This window comes from Lissotriton helveticus, chromosome 3_1 (genome assembly GCF_964261635.1).
Source record: "Lissotriton helveticus chromosome 3_1, aLisHel1.1, whole genome shotgun sequence".
Classification (NCBI taxonomy): domain Eukaryota; kingdom Metazoa; phylum Chordata; class Amphibia; order Caudata; family Salamandridae; genus Lissotriton; species Lissotriton helveticus.
This window is the reverse complement of record NC_136061.1, coordinates 62,949,062-62,972,990: the sequence shown is the minus strand read 5'-3', so window position 1 is coordinate 62,972,990 and position 23,929 is coordinate 62,949,062. Positions and strand designations below refer to the sequence as shown.

The following is a 23,929-nucleotide window of genomic DNA, read 5'->3' as shown; positions in this document are numbered from 1 at the left end:
TGTAAAACGCTCGGACACCCAGGTTTTTGGGTCATGTTTACCCTATAGAAAACACCGATTAAATAAATAAATAAATAAATAAATAAACAAAAATATCCTTACAGAGTGAGAGCTCTAGGCATCATCTGCTACCCTTTAAATCTCCACAAGGCAAGTCTTGCATACACTTCTGCACATCTTCACCCACCTGCTGGCGTTTCCAAGGTAGGCATTGCCAGGAGAATCATCAAGTGCATCACACTTGATATTCCAAAGATAAACACACATCCGTACCTCCCAGAGCACACTCCACATGCCAATAGGGGGTGACTATGGCATTTTTAGGTAACATCCTGTTTGCATACTTAAGCAAAGCAGGATGTTACCTCCACAAACCTTTACGAAGCACTAGCGTGTGGCCATTCTGGCCCATCAACAGGCTGTGCTTGGCCAAATGGCATTCAGAACATTTTTCCAAACATCTGCATTACCTGCCCGCTAAGCACTGCTTAGGGGGAAACTGATTTACAGTCGATGCAATTCATGTGTATCTACAGCCACACATGCAACGAATGAAAAATGATACTTACCCTGCAAGCATCAGTTTGGAGCATATACTGTTGCAGATTCACGTGGCCCTTCTCCTTCCTGGAAGCTGGCAATGATGGCACTTGTTAACCTTTTCCACACTTTCGTTTTCAACCACTTTCTAATGTGCAAGGCACATCACAGTAGTTTTACTCTGACCTCCCCCTTCACCTCTCACCCGAACTGAAAGGAATTAAGGGTGGAGTCGGTGCCCATGTGATTGTGGCCTAAGGAAGGAGTCACAGCACATCTATTGACTCTAAACTCTTCAAAGAAAAACAATTTGTAATGTCTGAGCTCAACACGTGATGGCAGGAGTAGGCATGCATGTGAATCGACAGCACTACATGCTACAAACAGATGCTTACAGGGTAAGTAACGTTTGGAAAAAGTTACTTTTTTGACCTATTATATTAGAAGAAATTGCAACTTTGTTTAGCTAAATTGGACACATTTAGTAAAAAGTTAAGAATCAACATTGTACAAAGGTATTAAAGCATTTTTACAATGTTAGTAAATGAAATAACTGTTTTCAAAGCTGAATCTTGAAACCACAAGACCAGCATTTTTAAAGAATCAGAGGACAAGCAGTTCTAAACAGAAGCTAACAGGTCTGACTTGCACTATGTTAAGAGTTCTGTGGAGCCTTAGCCAGGGAAAGGCACCTTCAGCAGGGGAAGGCCAGGTGTGATGCTCCTTAGAGGACTGGAGAAGCTGTTTCTGCTTCTAACAGATCTCCACTTTCTGTCAGCGCAATAAGGAGGAGCAACTTTGCCACATCACCAAGGCCCACAAGTATCAACATTTGTATTCGCGATGACCAAATTGCGATTTTCTGCGAATTGCAATTCCAAATGTATGAAACTCATGGTTTCATTTAGTGATTCCTAGGGGGTCGCAAATCAACCTACCTCATTAATATTAATGAAGTAGATCGCAATTTGCGACCCCCCTGGGAATTGCTAAAATCACGGGGATGGTGGCCTGCTAGGGTCAGCAGACTACAATGTCTGTGATTGCTTTTCAATAAAGCAATCATTTTTTTTAAAAAGCGGCCTGTTTTCCTGAATGGAAAATAGGTTGCGTTTAAATGAAAAAAAAAATCTTTTAATTCATTAAGAGCAGGCAGTGGTCTTCACTGCCTGCTCTTCAAAAATATTTTAACCACCTTTCCCAAAGATGAGGGGGCCCCTACCCATTTGCAGATGGTTACCACCAACTTAAATTTGGTGTTAAAATGCGAATGTTTTGCGACCGCATGCACGGTTACACATACCACTACAAATCGGTATTTGGAAGGAACAACCTAAACAGGCCCCTTCCAAATACCGACTCGTAAACCCATTTTGCGATTTTGTAACAGGTTACCGAATCGCAAAATAGGGTTTGATACATGGGAAAAGCCTGATTCGCGTTCGCAAATGGGCCGAATCGGCCTGTTTGTGAACGCAAAATAGCCACATACATGTGGCCCCAAATCCATAATATGTAGTCAGGGGCACAGTGTAACCATCCATGAAATGCCTTGGTCCTGTCTTGATCACATGAACGCTTACAACTGACAGCCAAAGCGGCCTATAGGCAGAAACTTATTAGAGAACTGGCCTGAAATGCCTGTGATAATACAGATTACTATTTTTGTGAATGAAATAGGAGTAAGGGGTGTAGATGACTATTTCTAAATAGTTCTCGCCTTCTACAGGGCCTTGAAAAAGGGATGCCGGTGTGTGGAGTTGGACATCTGGGATGGACCCAATGGGGAGCCAATCATATACCACGGTCACACATTAACGTCGAAAATCCTATTCAAAGACGTGGTTTCCACCATCAACAAGTATGCGTTTAAGGTAGGAAACAGAGCATGATCAGTGGATGACCTGTTTTATCTTTTTTGTATTTCAAACTCACTTCCTCCATCCTCCCAACCCTCACCTTTACTCTAGGCCAGTAATTCTTAACCTTTAGTTTGTGCACCTTTGGCCCGTGACACTTACTCAGGGGTCCACTACCTGGGCCGGACTGGCCATAGCAGGCACCGGGCACTCCCCCGGTGCACCGCATGGGTGGGGGCCGGTTTGGCGCCCCTCGGGGCCGTTTTTGTTACAGGGACGTATTTGCAGCAGGAGGGGGCCCGGCCGAGCACTTTGCCAGGGCAGGTTTTGGTTCCCAGTCCGGCCCTGTCCACTACTGTGTATAAAATTAAATATTATTATTAGATTAATTAAAACATTCATCAAAAATGAGAACTGTAACTTTTAAGTTCGAAAACGCTCTGTAAAAGAAGAACATTTTAGAATTGGAAGCTAAATATTAAGTGCCTTATTTCAAGCCCCTTGCGCCGCTGGTGCGTCACTTTTAACATGGAAAAAAGTGACGTATGGGCGGCACATAAGGTTTGAAATTAAGCTTGATTGCTCTGCTTTTCTCTAACTCACATCTCTTCTGCTCTTTACCTCTCACCCTGGTGCAGTGTGCCTTTCTTCCTCTCTAAATTTCCTTATTCCTATATTTAGCTCGTCATAGTTCTTGAACTCATTCTAAAATCTTACATAGATCTCTTCCTCCCTTTCTCTCCATTTCTGTGTCTTTCTTTCCGGCTACCACGCCCTTTACCATATCTTTCCCTACCTCACCTGTGTTTCTCTTTTGCTACATCATGATCATTCTCTTTACTTCTCTGTTCCACTCTTGTCTCCCACCCTCTGCCATTCCACTTAATCAGCAGAGCAAGGAGCATCTATCTAGAGAGAGAAGTATGCACATTGACACAGTAGTGATGGGGCAGGGCATGGAGATTGAATTAAGGAGATAAATACCAGATTTCACATAGTAGACTGATGAAAATCTTCAGAGCAGTGCTTTGATTTTCACTCTTGCAGTGAACCTACCACTTGTGTAGAGAGGTTCATTTGTGGTTTCCAGTATCCTACAATTAAACCTACCATTTCTAGCACCTTATTGTTATTTTTTATTTTACTACCATGCCATAGTTTACTAAACATCCAACAAGTCACTATGACTTTTTCATTCCTTGGAATTCAAACAGTGCTTAATTTGTAAAACAATAAGCCCCACACCCCAACGTCCCTCTGCTGGTGCTACCAATTTCTTGGGTGCGCAAAATGAATATATGACGATACAACGCATACATTCACAACGCATACCATCACAACACAACTTTTACAACGCAAGATCCATTACAACGCATGCTATTACAATGCATGCCATTACAACGCAAGTATAGGTAAGTATATAATTTTATTAATATTAATTTAATTTTAATTTAATTACACATTTTAAAAATAATTTATTTAAATTAATTTTAAAATGTATTTATTAAAATTTAATTTACTATTCTAACTCCAGGGGGGGTGTAATAGTAGGGTAAGTGCTGGATAGTGTAGGGGTTAAAATTACTATTCTAACTCCGGGGGGTGTAATAGTAGGGTAAGTGCTGGATAGTGTAGGGGTTAAAAATTACTATTCTAACTCAAGGGGGGTGTAATAGTAGGGTAAGTGATGGATAGTGTAGGGGTTAAAATTACTATTCTAACTCCAGGGGGGTGTAATAGTAGGGTAAGTGATGGATAGTGTAGGGGTTAAAATTACTATTCTAACTCCAGGGGGGTGTAATAGTAGGGTAAGTGATGGATAGTGTAGGGGTTAAAATTACTATTCTAACTCCAGGGCGGTTTATTTAAAATAAATGTAATTAAAATTAAATGTATTTAAAATGTAAAAGTGTATTTCAATAAATTCCATTATAGTTATTTTAAGAAAATTAATTTAAAATGAAATTAATATTATTTTAATTAAATACTTACCCATACTTATGTTGTAATGGCATGCGTTGTAATGGCATCTGCGTTGTAATGGCATGCGTTGTAAAAGCATGTGTTGCAATGGATCTTGCGTTGTAAAAGTTTTGTTGTAATGGTAGTGCGTTGTAAAAGTTCCCTTGTTATGGTTGTTTCCCGTGCTGAATACCAGGACTGTGTAGTCCTTATTCCGCCTCATGCCTCTTGTATTCACGACTAGACACTCCCTGCCTTTTGTCTCATGCTTGCTCCTTCTTTCTCTTCTCAGATTTCTCCAGATCCCACTATTGTTCTGTCTATCTCTTCTTCTTTCCTTCAGTGTTTTGTGTTTTTCTCGCTCTTGCTCTGTGTGAAAGTCTAATGAGAAACCATAGGAGCTGGTCAACACAAATGAGTGCCAGTTGCTCCCACCTGCAACCACCAGCTCAAATTAAGCCCTGATCCAAGCCTTGCTTCAGTTCATTTTACCCAACTGGACAAATTATAATGGTTTGTGGACTTACAGATGTTTTCCAGCTGATTCGGAGCCCATTGGTTATGGTAGCCAAGTCCTCACTCAGAGTGTTTGTCCTTGACTCCTGTTACTTTATGTTGCATTGCAGACCTCGGAGTACCCTGTCATCCTCTCCTTGGAGAACCACTGCACTGTGGAGCAGCAAGATGTCATGGCCCACCATCTGAGGAACATCCTGGGCAACAAGCTCCTGATGTCCACCATTGATGGACTCGTGCCCACCGAGCTGCCATCCCCGCAGGTAGGACTGCCAACCGGAGCTTGCACACGCTGTGCAGCATTTAAATTTGTGGTGGACCTGGCAGAGCGGACAATATGCTTCTGAGGTTGTTGAATGTGCTTGCTTTATCTCCCAAAAGATAATAGGAACCACACATTCACTCTCTCGCTCACTCACAAGGTCACTCACTCTCCAGCTCACACATAGTCTCATTTACTAACTCGCTCAATCACTCACTCACTCATTCGCTCACTCCCTCACGGTATACAGCCTTTACAACGAAACTTATACAACAAACTACCATTACAACGCAACTTTTACAACGCAAACCATTACAACGCATAGCGCTGGGGGGCGCTCTAGGATAGGGAATAGGTTTAATGTACTATCCAACACCTTCCCTACTATCCACGGGGACTGGAGTTGGAATAGTAAATTAAACTATTCACTATCCAGCGCCCCAAAGCATTATGCGTTGTAATGGTATGCGTTGTAAAACATGCGATGTAAAGGTAGGCGTTGTAATGGTATGCGTTGTAACGTCATACATCCTCACTCACTCACTCACTCGCTCGCTCACTCGCTCACTCGCTCACTCACTCACTCGCTCACTCACTCACTCGCTCACTCACTCACTAGCTCACTCACTCTCCGGCTCACACAGTCTCATTCACTCACTCACTAAAAATCGCTCTCACACAATCAAAATCTCACTCACTCACTCTCTCCTGTTCACTAAGATGCTACATGACATGAGACACAGACGTGAAGACCGGTGGCATTTTCACGCTCCAGTGGTCCACTTGTATGTGAGTAAGAGTTTCAGTAAAAGTCATAGCAGATTCCACAGGTGGACTGTCCATGGTGACGGCTCAGTTTCTGCCATCGGTGTCCCCTTGGGACACAGATGGAAGACGAAAGCAAAAGCAAGATATGCTGTATGGGTTGAATCACTGTCTATGTGGTGCCTCCTCACGTCTCAAGAGTCACACTCACGGTGCCAACCTTTGTGTCTATGACTTACTACCACAGAGAGGAATCCCCTCCACAAGGCCGGCGTTAGCACTGGTGGCACCAATCTTTGCTAGTGCCACACCACCCCCCAAATACCACCTTCTCCATAGGGGTGGGCGGAATTTGCATAATCGCGTTACGCAAATCTCAGCGAAACGGTAAAAAATCTCCGCGAACACGCAGAAATTCCGCGAACACGTTGGATTGCTTGTTTGCGATGCTTTTTTACTATTCGCAATCGCTGTGTGCGTGCTCGGGGGGGAAATATCTCGCGAACACGCATTTTGAGAACGCGAACAAGCAAAACATTTCGCGAAGTCACGGAACGCAGAATTTTGGGCAATTTCGCGTTCTCCGCGGAACGCGAAATTACCCAAATTCCACAAATTCCGCAAGCGGAACGGAATTTACCGCCCAGGCCTACTTCTCCACAAATTCCCTCACTAGCATGCTCCACCAGTGCCCCTCATCTCTCCATAGCACCTCTCTCACATGCATTTCATTTATTTTATAGCGCTACTCATACAAGTGTAGGGTGTCAGTGCACTTTACATCACACACACATTATACCGAGCCAATAAATCATGGATATGTAAATCACTCTATAGGAAATGTAACATAAGACAATGAGGGTTAGAAGGTGTAGGAGTGACGTCATCGATACTCGTAGGCAGTATATTTTAAGAGTGTTTGGTCTGGAGAATGACAACCTCCCAACTTAAAACGTAGCTTAGTTGTCGGAGTCGGATTTACTAATAAGACTGTATTTCTATCCAAATTAATACTTTTTTAGCAACATTAAGATAATAAAAGACTGGGAAATAAAATATAACATTCTAACATATACCATGCAGTTTGCTTGCAGCTGTTTCATGACAGTTCATAGGTCACTGTGCTGTATTAGCATTGTAACTTAAGAACTACAAGTAATAAAAGGTTCACTGTGACAAAACCAGTAACCTACTGAGCGATCCACATAAAATACGGTTCGGTGATTTGTGTGGTACGCGTTTTTGTAGCAGCCACATTAACCCTCTGATTTAGTTTATCATGAAAGAAAACTGCCACTAGACTGAACTCTGACCCCTCTCCAGCAGGAACATTAATCCCAAGAGTTATCTTGACATTTTTATTGTTGCATAAAAACTGCTGGATACACAAGGAACTCTTCAGCATGTGGTTTTAAACTCGTGTTATTTCAAAACACAGCACCCCCTCCCTTCCAGAGGTCAGTGCCAGGTGCGGTTGCACCGGTCGCACCGCTCTAGAGCCGGCCCTGCACCTCCATGTAGTATACCACCAATTAAGTAATGGAAGACTAACAAATGTGAACTCAGTGGACTAAAGGGACAAAATTGAACTGAAATCCCGACCTACTGGACGCTGGTATGCAATTTAGGTAGAAATTCCTTCAGTGAGTTCAGACCCTACATTTTTGTGTGTTTAGCTCATTATTCAATAGTTGGTCACCTTTTTTTTATGAATGTTTTGAAGTTCACATTTTACACATTTTTCAAACATGATGAAATGTAAACTCATCAGGCCATGAGCGTTGAACCTGAATTTCATCTCTATGCTCTCTACAGAGGTCTCTGTCTCTGTGAAATATCTGCATGAAAATGTGCACTCATTTGTCACTGGTGCCCTAAGTAGTTTAGAACGAAGCACAATAGTTATCCCCAGTGGTAAGTATTACATGTGTCCAATCATCTTTATTTAGATACATCAAATGAAATGAGCCTGCCAGAAGTCATCGATATAGTATGAAGCAACAGTGGCTTAAATGGGTAGATACTGCCAGGAACTGATTACCTGCACTTCTTGCGTTTGAAACAGAGAGTAGCAGCACTTCTAGGAAGGGTTGCAGTACTTTTAATTGGAGAGCACCAGAGCTTTTAGTAGATGTTCTGAGATAGGGATAACTTGAACTGTTACATCCTGTACTTTTATATTTCCATTTCGAACTCTAGTCCACATCTCACTCTTGCTTCTTTTTTACATGTTAACTGCATTGCTGCCCACCAAGCTTTAGAGCCTCCAGAGAATGACCTGCATTACACTTTTTGGATGTTATGAAGCTAAAAGTGACAGTTCTTAATGAATGACAAAAATTGTTTGGAAAAAAGTTAATGATGAATTAAAGATCCTTTCAAGACATCACACTGGGGAAGAAAAGTGAAAAGAAGTAGAATTAAAGTAAATAGGATTAGGTATAGTTTTGAGGCAGACAATCTCAGTTATTTTTGGATTACCTTTTGGGAACTGCAACACCATCCAGTTGTAATGGCAGAAAGACAAGTGTGGATCAGTGAAGGCAGAAAATAAATAATAGATCTGAGAGTCACCAGCATAGCAATGTGAAATGAAGAGGTAATATAACTTAACCTGGTGGTATACAGATAAAGCAGTAGTAGAACAAGGAGAACAGGGTGGAAATACATGATAACTCCTTTCTTGCACCTTGAAAACTAATGATCAGTCAGTTGAAAGAATGAAAACAATTAAGAGCAGTGCCAGAAATCCCAAGTGTTGACAGAGAATGAATAAGATTTGAGTGCTCCACTGTGTCAGAAGCAGTAGAGAGATTAAGGAGAAAAAGAGCAGAAGATTGATTATTGTGGAAGGTGAATTAGAGAGTTAGGAACGAAAAGTGTCTCGGACTAGAATGACTAGGACGAAAACCAGATTGAACAAAAGAGACAAGATTATTAGCCTAGACAAAAGAAAAGTTGACAACACACAATACTTTCCAGTAACATAGAGCAGAACATCTGCAGAGCTGTTTCGTATGGAAAGCTGAAGGCAGCTAGTGATCCTTACTTTTTAATACTTTATTACAAATCACTCTGACAACCCACGAAGTCTGTATTATACTCTCAGTAATCTAAGTATTCCTATCTTGCTTGTCTTTCTCTTAGTTCTTTAATGTTCATGACTTTCCTCTTATTTCTCTTTTTTTAAATTTCTTTATTAAGTTTTGTTCTTTCGAAGGTATAGACCATGTTCATATACAATTACATTCCTCTCACACTATAGATGATACACTGAACATTCCAATTGTAAACTCAGGGGTATAGACTTATACTCTCCTCCAGAGAGGTTTCCTCTTATTTCTCTTACAAAATCTGTGACATCCAATATTTATTTTTCTCCTGTTTCTTGAGCTTCTCTTTTTTCTCTTCTTTATATCCTTCTACCCCAACCATCTCTTTCTGTGCTCCTTTGACGCATCTATTGTCTTTGAGGACAACATAATTTTCTTCTGGCCCTACTGCCTCTCCCATTGATGATTCCCATCCTCATGGTGAATTCAATCTCATCTCATCTCTTATCTAAAAACTATTTAGCAACTCCCTTTTATATGGTGTCTTTTATGCTTTCTATACATTTTCAGTTCTCCCTCTGCTCTAACAAATGTTGATTAATCTTACTACCTTTCTAATTTACAGCTGATTTCTCTTCTCCCATATTTATGTAAAATACTTTAACATATAGCTCTCAGTGAGCTCTCCTAGTTTCTGCGCAATCATCTCTTTTCTCCAGTTCAATCTAGCTTCTGTACTGTTTACCCTATAGAAACAGCTCTATTCTGTTTCCAATACTCTTCATCAAGCCAGGCATAATAAGCATTCCTCTGTCCTAATCTAACTAAACCTGTCTGTTCCTTTTGAAAGGGTGGGCCACCATCATTTTCTGGAATCTTTTTTTCTACACTAGGGATCACTGACTCATGTGTGACTCATATCAGTCTTATTTCTCCAATACACCATTGCCTCTTCTTGAAAATATTCTCTGTCTGTAGCTCACTCTCTTCACCATGGTATCAACCAGGGGTATTTTCTTGGTGCACTGTTATTCTCTGCTTGTACCATCCCGTTACACTCTGTTATCTCCTATTACGGTGTTGTGCCTCTTTCCACAGGGACAATGCCCAATATTTATTTTCATTATCCCCATTCTCACTTTCACTTCATGCCCAAGGTTCTGCTTCTCTTTCCTGCTTCAACATAAGTTCTTCCCATCTGTCTATTGTTTACCCACCATCTAAATGATTTTTCTCCACTCCAGCATCCAATCTTGATTTTGTATTTGACTCCACACTCTATGGGGCATATTTACAAGAGTTTATCACCACAGGAACATCACTTTTTGTGGCGTTCCTTTGGCGACAAGCTCTTTGCCTCATGTACAAGGCAGCATTAAGTCACTTAACGTGGCTGAACGCTGCCTTGTAAATAAGGCACCCTTTCACACTACAGTTACTGTGAAAGGGCAGGCAATGGTTATTGCGGTGGGCATTCTGCCGCAACACTAATTGATTTTGACGCTGCTCCCTATTTACAATGGTGGTGTAATGATGGGGCAGGGAGAGGTGCCCCGCCGTAGGTGATGCACCTTGTGCCTTTGATGATGTTCCAATAGAATCTACTTATTTTCTTTCAATTTGTATTTTAGCAGCTGAGCGGAAAAATCCTTTTGAAGGGAAAGAAGATTGGGAATCTGCATGACTGTGCGAATGGGCAGGGCAACGTACCATGCTCAGGGGAGGACACGGGTGAAGATGAAGAGGCGGAGATGGGGAGTCCCAGTAGTGGAAGGAGAAGCAAAGGAAAGACAACATCCCCTTCTTCTCCGCATCGTTCCCCTTCTCCGCATCGTACCACATCACCAGGTAGGGCAAAGGTAAGATAACTAACTCGGTAACCCCATCCCTCCAGCCATATCCTTCTTTCCAATGAGTTCCATCCGCTGCCAATCACCACACTATCATCCTCATACCCCTTGTGGTCACTTACGCGTCAAACTCACACCCCAGCAATCTCTTCTAGCCACTCACAATTCATGACTCTTATTATAGCCAGACCTTCTTTCAGCCAATGCCCCAACAGCTCCCCCGCCATCCTCCGTTCTCCCTCCTTCCTCACTGTGTCTCAGGCCTGCATTCTCCATTTACAGTTTGCACTTCCACCAACATCATATACGGCTTCTACCACTCCATAGCGGTAAAAGTACTTTTGCTACTGGACACTTCCACTCACAGTATCTTCACCTTGGCTTCCGTACAGATGCATGGGTATAATAGTGGCAGCTGGAGACATGTGAAAGTGGTGGGATGTAAACATCTTAAATATTTGATATTTTGTCCTAATATTTTTGCGGCTGTAAAAAATTATTTGTTTGAATCTCTTTATTGCATTTTGGTGGTTATCTCTTACAGTAACAGCTTATATGACAATACAGTAAACACCATATATATCACCTACTTCTGAATATAACAGGTGCCTATCTCATATGTGGAATTCAGCAAATGACAATTTCAGTATGGAGCCAGGATTACCGACGGCAATTGCCCCCTTCCTGAAAGGCATTTTTTTGCAACTGTAAAACACTTATGAAGCATAATACTGTACTTATTGGCAGGTTGTACAGTGCCCCAAGTGATGTATTTCCTACCTGCACACATGCTTGTGTCTTCTTTGCATCAGCTGATAAGCACTGACAGGTGAAAGATCTTGGGGAGCAACTTGGTCATCTCAGTATGCTATCTGTTTCAATGGGTGGGTGCGCGAAGGGGCTGTGATTCATAAGAGTCGACATCTCGACCTTTGCAATGGTAATAAATAGCATGTTGCACTCACTCATTGAATGCAAGGACTCCTGAGGCGAAAAGCCGGGAGGTTAGAAACTAGTTTTAAAAATTGTTATTTTATTGCACTGCACTTTGAAAAACCATTGCGCTCTTAATCACGGGCAATATTGAATTTTATTGTGTCAGACTGAAATTTTACCTGTTAATTGCCCCGACGACCACAGTCAGCAGCTTCTTCCTGCAGATTTAATTGCAGGAAACGAAGCCGTTTTCAGGGCTCCCGGTCACCTACAGCAATCCCCCTCGAGGCGCAGAACTTCGGGCGCCATCTTGGAACGGGTCCTGGACAGCGCTCTAGTGGCTGGGCGATTTGGGCCCACTTACTATAAAAGAGCCAGCATTCTGTCCATTTCCCATATTGAATGCAAGGACTTCTGAGGCGAAAAGCCGGGAGGTTAGAAACTAGTTTTAAAATTTTTTATTTTATTGCACTGCACTTTGAAAAACCATTGCGCTCTTAATCACGGGCAATATTGAATTTTATTGTGTCAGACTGAAATTTTACCTGTTAATTGCCCCGACGACCGCAGTGAGCAGCTTCTTCCTGCAGATTTAATTGCAGGAAACGAAGCCGTTTTCAGGGCTCCCGGTCACCTACAGCAATCCCCCTCGAGGCGCAGAACTTCGGGCGCCATCTTGGAACGGGTCCTGGACAGCGCTCTAGTGGCTGGGCGATTTGGGCCCACTTACTATAAAAGAGCCAGCATTCTGTCCATTTCCCATATTGAATGCAAGGACTCCTGAGGCGAAAAGCCGGGAGGTTAGAAACTAGTTTTAAAAATTGTTATTTTATTGCACTGCACTTTGAAAAACCATTGCGCTCTTAATCACGGGCAATATTGAATTTTATTGTGTCAGACTGAAATTTTACCTGTTAATTGCCCCGACGACCGCAGTGAGCAGCTTCTTCCTGCAGATTTAATTGCAGGAAACGAAGCCGTTTTCAGGGCTCCCGGTCACCTACAGCAATCCCCCTCGAGGCGCAGAACTTCGGGCGCCATCTTGGAACGGGTCCTGGACAGCGCTCTAGTGGCTGGGCGATTTGGGCCCACTTACTATAAAATGAAGACCCCTTACCGCACGCGCAGCGGGCGGGCGCAGGGGGCGCGCCGTTGGCGCGCCAGAGGCAAGCCCGTCTGGGCCCGTCTGGGCCCGTCCGGACCGAGCCGGGCCTAGGGCCAGATACTATGCCCATTTCTACCAACCATCGCATAAAATACTCACGAGATGAACTTCTACATCTCAGTATCACAACTGCTCCCCTCGCCCGTTCCCCACCTCCCCAGAGTGAGCCTACAGGGAAAGTCAATCGCAAGAAACCTAAGATTGTCAGCCTTGCTTTGCTGAACTGCAGATCTGTACCTAAACATTCCACAGAAATTAACTTGCTGATCCAAGATACCAACCTGGATATACTATTCCTCACGGAAACATGGCTGACTCCGAACTCCGAGGCAGATAATGTCAACATGTTACCCCACGGCTATTTAATACAGTTCCACAATAGAACCCAGGGTAAAGGAGGCGGTTTAGCGATAGTTTACAGAGACAATCTTACATGCCGGACACAAGAGGGAGGAATCGCGGACTGCGAAAGCCTCCACTTTTTCCTCCAAATTACACCAAACAAATCCCTCTCTGGTATTTTGATATACCGCCCGCCCGGAAGCCTAGGAGATTTCGTAGGCTCATTGCTGGAGACTACAATTACTTCCTGCACCGAGACATCCAATTTTATGCTACTAGGAGATCTCAATATCCATTTTGATGATCGCACTGATAAAACTGCTAACGACCTAATATCAGAACTGAAGGCATTTGACCTCTATTTAAAAAACTCTGAGCCGACGCATGCTAAAGGACATCTTTTAGATCCAGTTTTCACCAATAGCTCTAGAATAGAAATCTCACTCTCACTCCCACTCCTATGGACCGATCACTCTCTCATCCCGTTCACATGGCAAACCAACTCAGATACCCCTCAAGTTCAAGTATTTAGATCCCAGGAGAGAATACGGTCCAAACTCTCATTCGAGAACTGGACTCGGGAATTAATACAATCTGCCCCTCTCGCGGACCCTGACCCTGTTAAAGCAGACGCTAACTTTACTAGGTGGCTAACCACCACTCTTGACTCAGTAGCACCCAAGAAAAATTTTAAGAAAAAAAGCAAAATCTTCAAATCCCCATGGTACTCTCAAGAATTGAGGAACTTAAGAAAAATCTGAAAAACTCTGGAGCGGAAATGGAGGAAGGATTGGGACCCCCTCAACAAAGAGAAATACAAAATAGCCATGAGGACCTATAAGTCCGCCCGGAAAACAGCCCAAGCCTCTTTCTTTGAAGAAAAAATTAAATCTGCCTCCAACTCGTCCCGGGAGACCTATAAAATAGTAAAGGAGTTACTTAAAATACCAGACCCCCCTTCAACACAAGAATCCACGGTCACCAGATGTAATCAAGTAGCAGCTTTCTTTGACAGCAAAATAACAAATATTTTACAATCCCTCCCGCCAAAATCTGACAGCAATGCCCCTACGGCCTCTACTGATACAACTTTAGGCCCCACCCTGGACAGTTTCAACAAAATATCTAATGAAGACTTCCAGAAGGCCCTAACAGGCTTGAAAAGTGGATCCCCGAATGACCCAGCCCCTATTCACATCATTCAACAGGTGGGACCTACCATCTCCTATCTGGCCACTGACCTTATCAATGCCTCATTCAACCAAGGAGTGGTTCCCCCTAATTGGAAACATGCAATAGTTAAAGCTCTGCAGAAGAAACCAGGATTGGACCCCCAAGATCTGTCTAACCTTCGACCAATCTCTCTTCTGCCAGGTTTGAGTAAGATTGCGGAGAAGGCCGTCAATCAACAACTCTCGGCCTTCCTAGAAACTAACAATCTTCTTCGCCCCTCACAAACAGGTTTCCGCCCGGGTCAGGGGACTGAAACCGCTCTTTTGACAGTAGTCGAAGAAGCTAGGTGCATCTTGGATTCAGGAGGATCGGTTTTACTGATCCTCCTGGATCTAAGCGCTGCATTTGACACTGTAGATCACAGGACCCTGATCCAGCGACTCCTTAATTTGGGGGTGAGAGATACCGCATTATGCTGGCTCACATCCTTCCTAAAGGACAGAACCTTTCAGGTTTGTGAAGGAAATGTGCGGTCCAAGCCTCTCCCCCTCCAGTGCGGGGTTCCTCAGGGCTCCTCATTGAGCCCTACATTATTTAACATTTATATGGCCCCCCTGGAGGATGTGGTCATCCCTTTTGGGATCAAAGCCGTCACATACGCTGACGACACCCAAATGGTTGTCTCATTCTCACTAGAAAGAGACAAACTTAGAAATCTGCATGATTGTCTTGCAGGAATCCATAACTGGATGTGTGACTCGAGACTTAAATTAAATGGCTCAAAAACAGAGCTCATGCTTCTGGGTCATCAATTAACATCTTTTCCCATCGCGATGTGGCCATCATGTCTAGGAGCCCTTCCACAACCCAAGACAGAACTCAAAAGCTTGGGGTTTTGGTTGGAGCAAGACCTCTCTTTGAAAACTCAGGCCAAAAAGACTGCTGGTACCTGTGTGGGCCTACTCCGCTCAGCCAGGAAGATTCTCCCTCTTCTCCCCTCACAGTCCCAAAAATTACTCATCCAAGGGCTCATATTATCTAGATTAGATTACAGCAACGCCCTCTTCATGGCCGCCCCAGAATCCACTGTCAACATCCTCCAGCGAACTCAAAACGCAGCAGCGAGGCTACTCACAGGCACCGCTCGTAGAGCTTCAGCAAAACCTGCGCTTAGAGCTCTCCATTGGTTGCCGATCCGCGAAAGGATCAAATTTAAGGCCCTGTGTATTACTCACAGATCACTGCAGGGCATAGTCCTATGCTGAGGACTATGCTCTACCCCTACAAACCCACCAGGTCCTTGCGCTCATCTCAAGGCAATTTGGCCACTGTGCACAGAGCCAAGAAGGCCCGTACTGGAGGGCGACGTTTTTCGGTCACAGCTGCAACCCTGTGGAACTCTCTTCCAACCCGGATGCGCTCTGAACCTAACCATATGAAATTTCGTAGATTGCTGAAGACCTACCTTTTCCCACAATAACTCAAAATCCACCTCCTCTACCCTTCCGCTTTTCCTCAGTTTTCCATTGCACTCTCAGCGCTGGGACGCTCCCGGGCAGCCATGCGCTCTATAAATCCTTTCACAGTACATTACATTACCATTTGTGCTATACTATTTTTTGTGTGTAGTAATTATCAACCAAGATATTTCACAATAATCAGAGAAAATGGGTTAAATGTGTGACTGTGTTGCTGGGATACATTTATTATAACTGAAGAAGCATAACTATTCTGTTATAAAAAAAAGTGGTCCTGTGAAGCATGTCATTTAGGAGAATGGTTAGAGCGGCAGACCCTGATGCAGAGGTCTGGCCCGGGACCAGGGTTCAATTCCCGCCTCGGCGAGTATTGGGCTCAATTTCCTCGGACCTGATAATTCTCGCCTCGGTGCCTATTCTAATCATGGGTCCCACTCTGCAACTCTGGGCAATAGCTTGCTTAATCTCCACAACGGCCCCAACAACGCTAGGATGCCTGGCTTCACCTTGGGGGTGCCCAGGAGTAGGCACTTCACAGGGAAAGGCCTGGAAGGGTTCCTCAGCGGTATTCGAGCAAGCGCCGTGAGGCCTCCGGGTAGGCGTGCGCTATACAAGTACCTCTACATTTACATTTACAACAAATGCAATAAAAAACGTACGTTCACACGTTTATGACTACAGCGCAAACGTTTGAGGGGAGCAACTTAATGCTCCACCGGCCACACAATTGCTTGATGCCGATCTGGCAGTCAGTTTCTTCACCATACTTCTATATACCAATATTTTTCATCATTAAACTGTTCATCATATGTTTTGTCTGAAATCTTCAACCTTTTCCATCAGTCCACAGACGGGTAATTGTGCCATTTTCTAGTTTCTAATGTGAATGCTGTGCCCATCCAGACCTCTTGCATAAACATGACAAATGCAGGGGGTTCATCCAAAACAGCGTTTATTAAAAACCAATGCATTTCGAGCATCAAGTGCTCTTCGTCAGGGTACGCTGTTACATGCGCTCTCGCTACTCGTCAACCAAGTACTTCTCTACTACAGCGCAAACGTTTCATGTTGATACTATGGAACAGCTTAATGGCTTCGGATAGCATTCTAGAATCATTTGTATGACAAAATGTATTATACACCGCAATGATCGCCGGTGTATAATACAGCATACAGATTGTCAGATGCTGTTGTAATTTCAAATTGACAGAAGTTACCATCCTGTCCAGGACACCCATTGACTTTCCTCAGCCATTATATCAACCCTAAGAGTCCGGCTTAGTATGGTAGCTATCTGTATGCTAACCTCATTAGCCACAGCAAGACATTTCTGGTCAGCTGTGCCAATTGAGCCTCGGCCGGAACTTGTATATATTCCCATCAATATTTCTGAAGGATTTGGCATGAGTACTACCTTTTGGCCTCTTACAACAAAATCCCTGATTTGTAAATACTTGAAAAAAGTATTCTATAATAACCCAAACTCTGCATTTAATGAGACTAGTTTAGTTTAGTTTTTAAATTTATAATGCGCAACAGCTACCCAAAAAGGGTTTACCGGCGCAAAAGGCAGGTCAGGGTGTAAAAGACAGAGGAAGCAATTTTTATCTGTCGAACAGTCAAGTTTTTAAAGACTTGCGGAACTGGATATAGTTCGTCTAGTTACGAAGTGCAGTGGGAAGAGAGTTCCAAAGTAAGGGCCCTAGGTAAGAGAAGGACTTACAGCTCATCCTGGTTAATTTAAATTTCGGGACAACGAACCTTCCTTGGGTAGCTGAACGGAGATTTTGAGAAGGAAGGTAGGGATTGGCCAGGGCTAGAAGGTAGCTGGGAGCGTTGCAGAATTTAATTTTGTGCATATAACTAAGTGCCTTGAATTTTATTCGATTTTCAATTTTCAGCCAGTGCAGTTTGCGTCGATAGGTTGAGATGGAAGAATGAAACCCATGAGCATCATACAGTTGTCAGATCTGATTAATGCAGTTACATTGCCAGCTTTTTCCAATAGCCTCTTGAAATATATCGGGCAGCACAGGGTTGCCTCATAGCAGCGTATAATAATGAAGCCTGGGTATGGCGTATTGTTTACAGATGTCCTGCCTCTCCATAGTAACATCTCTAACTACCTAAGATGTAACACGCTCGAAGTAAATAGGATCAGAGGTCTTGTACAACATGAACCCAGCCAACTGACCCCGAGCTACCTGATAGGACAGCAAAGCCGGACAGCCATCAGATCCACGGAGCAAGCCATGAATTCGGCCAAGACAAGCGGCCCAGTAGTAAAGCTTAAAGTCTGGGAGTTACAACCCCCCTTGCATAAAAAGTAGTTTTTTAAACCGAAGAGCCCTCCTGGCGCGTCTATACCCCCAAATAAAGCTACCTATGGCACTGTCTAATTGCTTAAAAAAAGACAGAGGGACCCGCAGAGGTACTGAACGGTATAAATATAAAAATTTAGGCAGGGCATTCATTCTAATTATGTTGCACCTCCCTTAGATGCTGAGAGGTGGCTGATGCCAGCTGTGCAGTTTAGTCAAGACTGTTTTAAGTAGTGGTTCATAGTTTAAAGACACAATGTCGTTGACCTGACTGCTAAGACACACACCAAGATAAGTAGCTGTTTGTATAACTCCTAGTGAAAGAGGCAGGTCGTCAGATTGAAAATTTACAATCGTCTGAGTCTTGGCTAAGTTCAACTTATAGCCCGAGGAGGAACCAAATAGCTCAGCCTCTCTCGTAATATTAATTATAGCTTCCCCAGGGTTGGCAGAGAAGACTGTAATATCATCTGCGCATGCAGTTACCTTGAGTTCCACTCCACTGAGACACACTGGGAGTATCCCTCCATTCTGTTGCAGATGCCTTATGATCGACTCGATATAAAGTGCGAACAGTAAGGGAAACAGCGGGCAACCCTGCTGTGTCCCCGTTGCACTGTAAAGAGGGCACTTGTTATGCCATTCAGTTTGATTGCTGCTACCGGCTTCTTATAAAGCTTCTGCACAGAAGAAATAAATCGAGAGCCAAGACCAAATGTTAGCATAGTCAGCCCGAGAGCTTCCCAATCAACTTTGTCAAATGCATTTTCTGCGTCCAGCATGACCATAACTATCCGTTGGCTAAGTTTGCCAGAGACATTCAGCAGTGTTAATATGCACCGTTGTGTCTGTGTCAGGGAAAAAGCCATGCTGCTGCTCCTAGACTAACTTGTGAATAACAGGAGCAAGGCATGAAGCTGGAGTCATAGAAAAGTTTTTTGCGTCAGAATTAATTAGAGATATTGGACGATAAGAACCTCGGTCGTCAGTTGGCTTCCCCTTCTTAGGGAATACCACAATATTAGTAACAATCCATGAGGCAGGAGCATTGCCCCCACTAACGATATCCATGCTTAGCTGCGTGAAGACAGGTAAAAGTATATCCCTGAAAGTCTTATAAAATTAGAGCGGGATGGTATCCTCCCCAGCCGCTTTGCCGAATGGCAGAGATTTTATAGCATCGTCGACCTCAACTGGTTCTAGATCTTTTTGTAACTCTGTAGAGTCAGGGGAGTCAAGTTGGGGCAAATGACTCTCCTGCAGATACGCAAAAAAGTGTATTAAATGGTGTGGACTCAGAGTATAAATTAGCATAGAATAATCTGAACTGCTCCACTATATCCTGTGGTTGAGTAAAGGACGAGCCGCCATCCTCTTTAATCAATTTGATATTAGACCTAGCCTTCTGATCTGCAATTTGAACCGCCAGTACCTACAATCAATCAATCAATCAGTGGCACTTATAGAGCGCGCTACATACCCGTAGGGTCTCAAGGCGCTGGGGGGGGGGGGGGGGGTGCCGCTACTGCTCGAACAGCCAGGTCTTCAGCTTCTTCCTGAAGGAGAGGTGGTCTTGGGTCAGGCGCAGGTCGGTCGGGAGGGAGTTCCAGGTCTTGGCGGCCAGGTAGGAGAAGGACCTTCCTCCTGTCGTCGCTCTTCGGATGCGGGGGACGGCGGCGAGGGCGTGGTTGGCTGATCGGAGGTGGCGTTTCGGAGCGTAGAAGTTGACGCTACTGTTGAGGTAGCTCGGGCCTTGGTCGTGTAGGGCTTTGTGTGCGTGGGTGAGGAGGCGGAAGGTGATTCTTTTGTTGACGGGGAGCCAGTGAAGGTCTCTCAGATGTCCGGAGATGTGGCTGGTTCGTGGGATGTCGAGGATGAGTCTGGCTGAGGCGTTCTGGATCCGCTGGAGTCTCTTCTGGAGCTTGGCGGTGGTACCGGCGTAGAGGGCGTTGCCGTAGTCCAGTCGGCTGGTGACGAGGGCCTGGGTGACGGTCTTCCTGGTCTCGGTGGGGATCCACCAGAAGATCTTCCGTAGCATGCGTAGGATGTTGAAGCACGCCGAGGAGACGTTGTTGACTTGCCTGGTCATGGAGAGGGAGGAGTCCAGGATGAAGCCCAGGTTTCGTGCATGGTCTGCCGGTTTGGGTGCGGTGCCCAGGGCGGGAGGCCACCAGGAGTCGTCCCAGGCGGAGGGTGAGGAGCCCAGGATGAGGACCTCCGTCTTGTCCGAGTTCAGCTTCAGGCGGCTGGTCGTCATCCACTCGGCTACCTCTTTCATCCCTTCGTGCAGGTTGGCTCTGGCGGCGGCGGGGTCGTGGGTCAGGGAGAGGATCAGCTGGGTGTCGTCGGCGTAGGAGATTATGCTGAGGTTATGTTTGCGTACGATGGCCGCGAGGGGGCTCATGTAGACGTTGAAGAGGGTGGGGCTCAGAGATGATCCTTGGGGGACGCCGCAGATGACGTCGGAGGCCTCAGACTTGTACGGTGGTAAGCGGACTCTCTGTGTTCTTCCGTCGAGGAAGGAGATGATCCATTCCAGCGCCTTGTCCTGGATTCCGATGTTGCCGAGGCGCCGTACTAGGGTGCGGTGGCAGACCGTGTCGAATGCCGCGGAGAGGTCTAGGAGGATGAGGGCCGCTGTTTCTCCATTGTCCATCAGGGCTCGGATGTCATCGGTGGCGGCGATGAGGGCGGTCTCGGTGCTGTGGTTGGCTCGGAAGCCGGACTGTGAGGGGTCGAGGGATCCGTTCGTCTCGAGGAAGGCGGCCATCTGTTTGTTGACGGTCTTCTCGATGACTTTGGCTGGAAACGGGAGGAGCGAGATGGGGCGGTAATTCTTGAGGTCGGTGGGGTCCGCTGTTGGTTTCTTGAGTAGAGCGCTGAGTTCGGCGTGTTTCCAGCTCTCCGGGAAGATGGTGGTGTCGAAGGATGTGTTGATGATGTCTCGCAGGTGGGGTGCGATGACGGCGTCGGCCTTGTTGAAGACGTGGTGAGGGCAGGGGTCGGTCGGTGAACCGGAGTGGATGGAGTTCATCGTGCGGATGGTGTCTTCGGTGCTGATCGGGGTCCAGGCGTGGAGGGTGGTGGTGGGGGGTGGTTGATCGGTCATGGTGTGCGTTGGTTGGTTGTTGAAGCTGTTGTGTATGTCCGCGATCTTGTTGTGGAAGTATGACGCGAGGGAGTTGCAGAGGTCTTGCGATGGGGTGATGTTGTTGTTTCCTGCGCTGGGGTTGGAAAGCTCTTTCACGATGTTGAAGAGTTCCTTGCAGTTGTGTGCGTTGTTGTCCAGCCGGTCCTTGAATGCTGTTTTCTTGGCGGCGCGGATCAGCTGGTGGTGTTTCCGGGTGGCAATTTTGAAGGAGATCCTGTTGTCCGGTGTCGGTTCCCTTTTCCAGACTTTCTCGTGGGCTCGGCAGTTCTTCTTGGAGCTCTTGAGTTCATCGGTGAACCATGGGGCCTTCTTGCTGCCGGGTCTGCTAGGCGGGGTCCTCAGTGGGGCGAGTTCGTCCGCGCAGTTGCTGATCCACGTCGTGAGGTTGTCGGCGGCCTGGCTGGGGTTCGCTGAGCTGGCAGGAGGGTGCTGGCTCAGGGAGGTGGCGAGCTGGTGTGCTGTGATCTTGTTCCAGCTTCTGCGGGCCGCCTATTGCTGGTGGTGGTGAGTCGTCGTTCTCTTGAAGGTGAAGTGGACGCAGCTGTGGTCCGTCCATTGAAGCTCAGTGGCGTGGCTGAAGTCGATGTCTGTGCTGGACGAGAAGACTGCGTCGAGTGTGTGTCCGGCGAGATGGGTGGGGGTGGACACCAGTTGCTTGAGTCCCAGGTTGGCGAGGTTGTCGAGCAGGGTGCTGGTGTTGCGGTCGTTGTTGTTCTCCAGGTGGAAGTTGAGGTCCCCAAGGAGGATGTAGTCGGCGGAGGGGAGGGCGTGGGGGCTGACGAAGTCGGCGATGTCCTCGCTGAATTGTGTGCGTGGTCCAGGGGGTCGGTAGATCAGGGTGCCTCTGAGGGTGGTGTTCGGGTTGGTGTGGATCTGGAAATGCAGGTGTTCGGCGCTGGTCAGGGTGTTGTCGGTGCTGGTCGTGAGGCGGATGGTGCTCCTGTGGACGATGGCGATGCCTCCTCCCATCTGGTTGGCGTTTCGGTCCCTCCGGACGATCTTGTAGCCCTCTGGGATAGCGATGGCGATGTCTGGAGCTGAGGAGGTGTTCATCCAGGTCTCCGTGAGGAAGGCAACGTCAGGGGCTGTGGCGTCTAGGAGGTTCCAGAGTTCGATGGCGTGTCTGTGGACGGAGCGGGTGTTGAGCAGGATGCACTTGAGGTGGGTGCTGCTGGAGTTCGACTTGGCGGGTGTTGGTGCGAGGCAGGTCCGGATGCAGGAGAACTTGCAGGCGTGGCAGCTGAAGGGTCCCTGGGTGCGTCGTGGTGTGGCTTGGTGGCACTCTGGGCGTCGGCCGGTGTTGAGTGCGCTGAGGGTGGCGGCTGAGTACGTCCTGCGGGTCGGTCGGGATCTTCGAGGTCCAGGGGTCCTGGCGCTGGTCGCGATCCGGTCGCGGACGGGCGCAGACGGGCTTACCTTTGGCGCGCCTTCGGCGCACAATCGGCGCGCCCGCTGCGCGTGACCGCTGCGCGTTCGCACGGTCGCCATTTAAGGTGAAGTGCGCGGGTGGGCGGAGCAGCTGGGAGGCGGGAGTGGGGAGGGTTACAGAAGAGAAAAAAGGGGCGGGGACAAGCGGCGGTGGCGGGAAGGGAGGGCGGAGGGCGGCGGACAACAAGGAAGGAGAGCCAGAAACACGGGCAAAATGAGGTTAGACAAACCAGGCACAACTATTTGACAAAACAAGGGAAATAAGGGGAAAAATAAGAAGTTACACGGAGTAAACAAACAGGCACAACTTTTTGACAAAACAAGGGAAAAAAGGGGAAAAATAAGAAGTTACACGGAGTAAACAAACAGGCACAACTTTTTGACAAAACAAGGGAAAAAAGGGGAAAAATAAGAAGTTACACGGAGTAAACAAACAGGCACAACTTTTTGACAAAACAAGGGAAAAAGGAGATACACGAAGTTTTGGCAAGACAGGCACAAATGCTCGACAAAACAATCCCCGCAGCGGAGGCAGCCGGCAACCGGCAAACGAGGCAGCAGCGAGGCAGAGGGCAGGCAGGGGGCACACGCAGCAGCTGGTGGCCGTGCGGCGCGGGGGTGTCCCACAAGTGGGTCACCCCCGCGCCGCCTTTTCTCCATACTCGTACTGTAAAGTTTTATTCTTCTGATAGTTAATAGCAATTTTATCCATTAGCCCTCTATTGATTTTAGACCGGGCCTTCAGAAGCCAAAGATATATCTAGCTGCGCCATTGGGTCACTTGCACCGATCGCCCTAGCATGTTACACTTTCCTCTCATTGTTCAAAAAACAAACACCAACAATTGACATTAAATTAAAAAGTATAAATATGAAATATTCATATTAAATTATTAAATGAAAGAATTAAAACCAAAACAATTAATAAATATACCATTTATTTAAACAATTGTATACTTAAATAAACTGATGCATTAACAACAATAACTTATTTTTGAATAACACCTCACCCTAATCTCCTACAAACCTTCCAACCCGCAATTAAATTAAAAATGTTAATTATTTATAAACATTTCATTTCACTTAAAAAATAAAAACAATATATTAAATTATAAAAAAAATGTTTTCT

The 23,929-nt window shown here is 45.7% G+C and overlaps 1 protein-coding gene across 1 annotated transcript in view; it reads left to right on the top strand.

Moving 5' to 3' along the window:
- Positions 1-23,929, top strand: part of PLCD4 (phospholipase C delta 4) — a 244,806-nt gene that overhangs the window by 122,912 nt on the left and 97,965 nt on the right. The window contains exons 6-8 of the mRNA XM_078683514.1: positions 2,270-2,414; positions 4,988-5,140; positions 10,589-10,816. Coding sequence (XP_078539640.1) covers positions 2,270-2,414; positions 4,988-5,140; positions 10,589-10,816 — 526 coding nt within the window. The remainder of the gene's footprint in view (positions 1-2,269; positions 2,415-4,987; positions 5,141-10,588; positions 10,817-23,929) is intronic.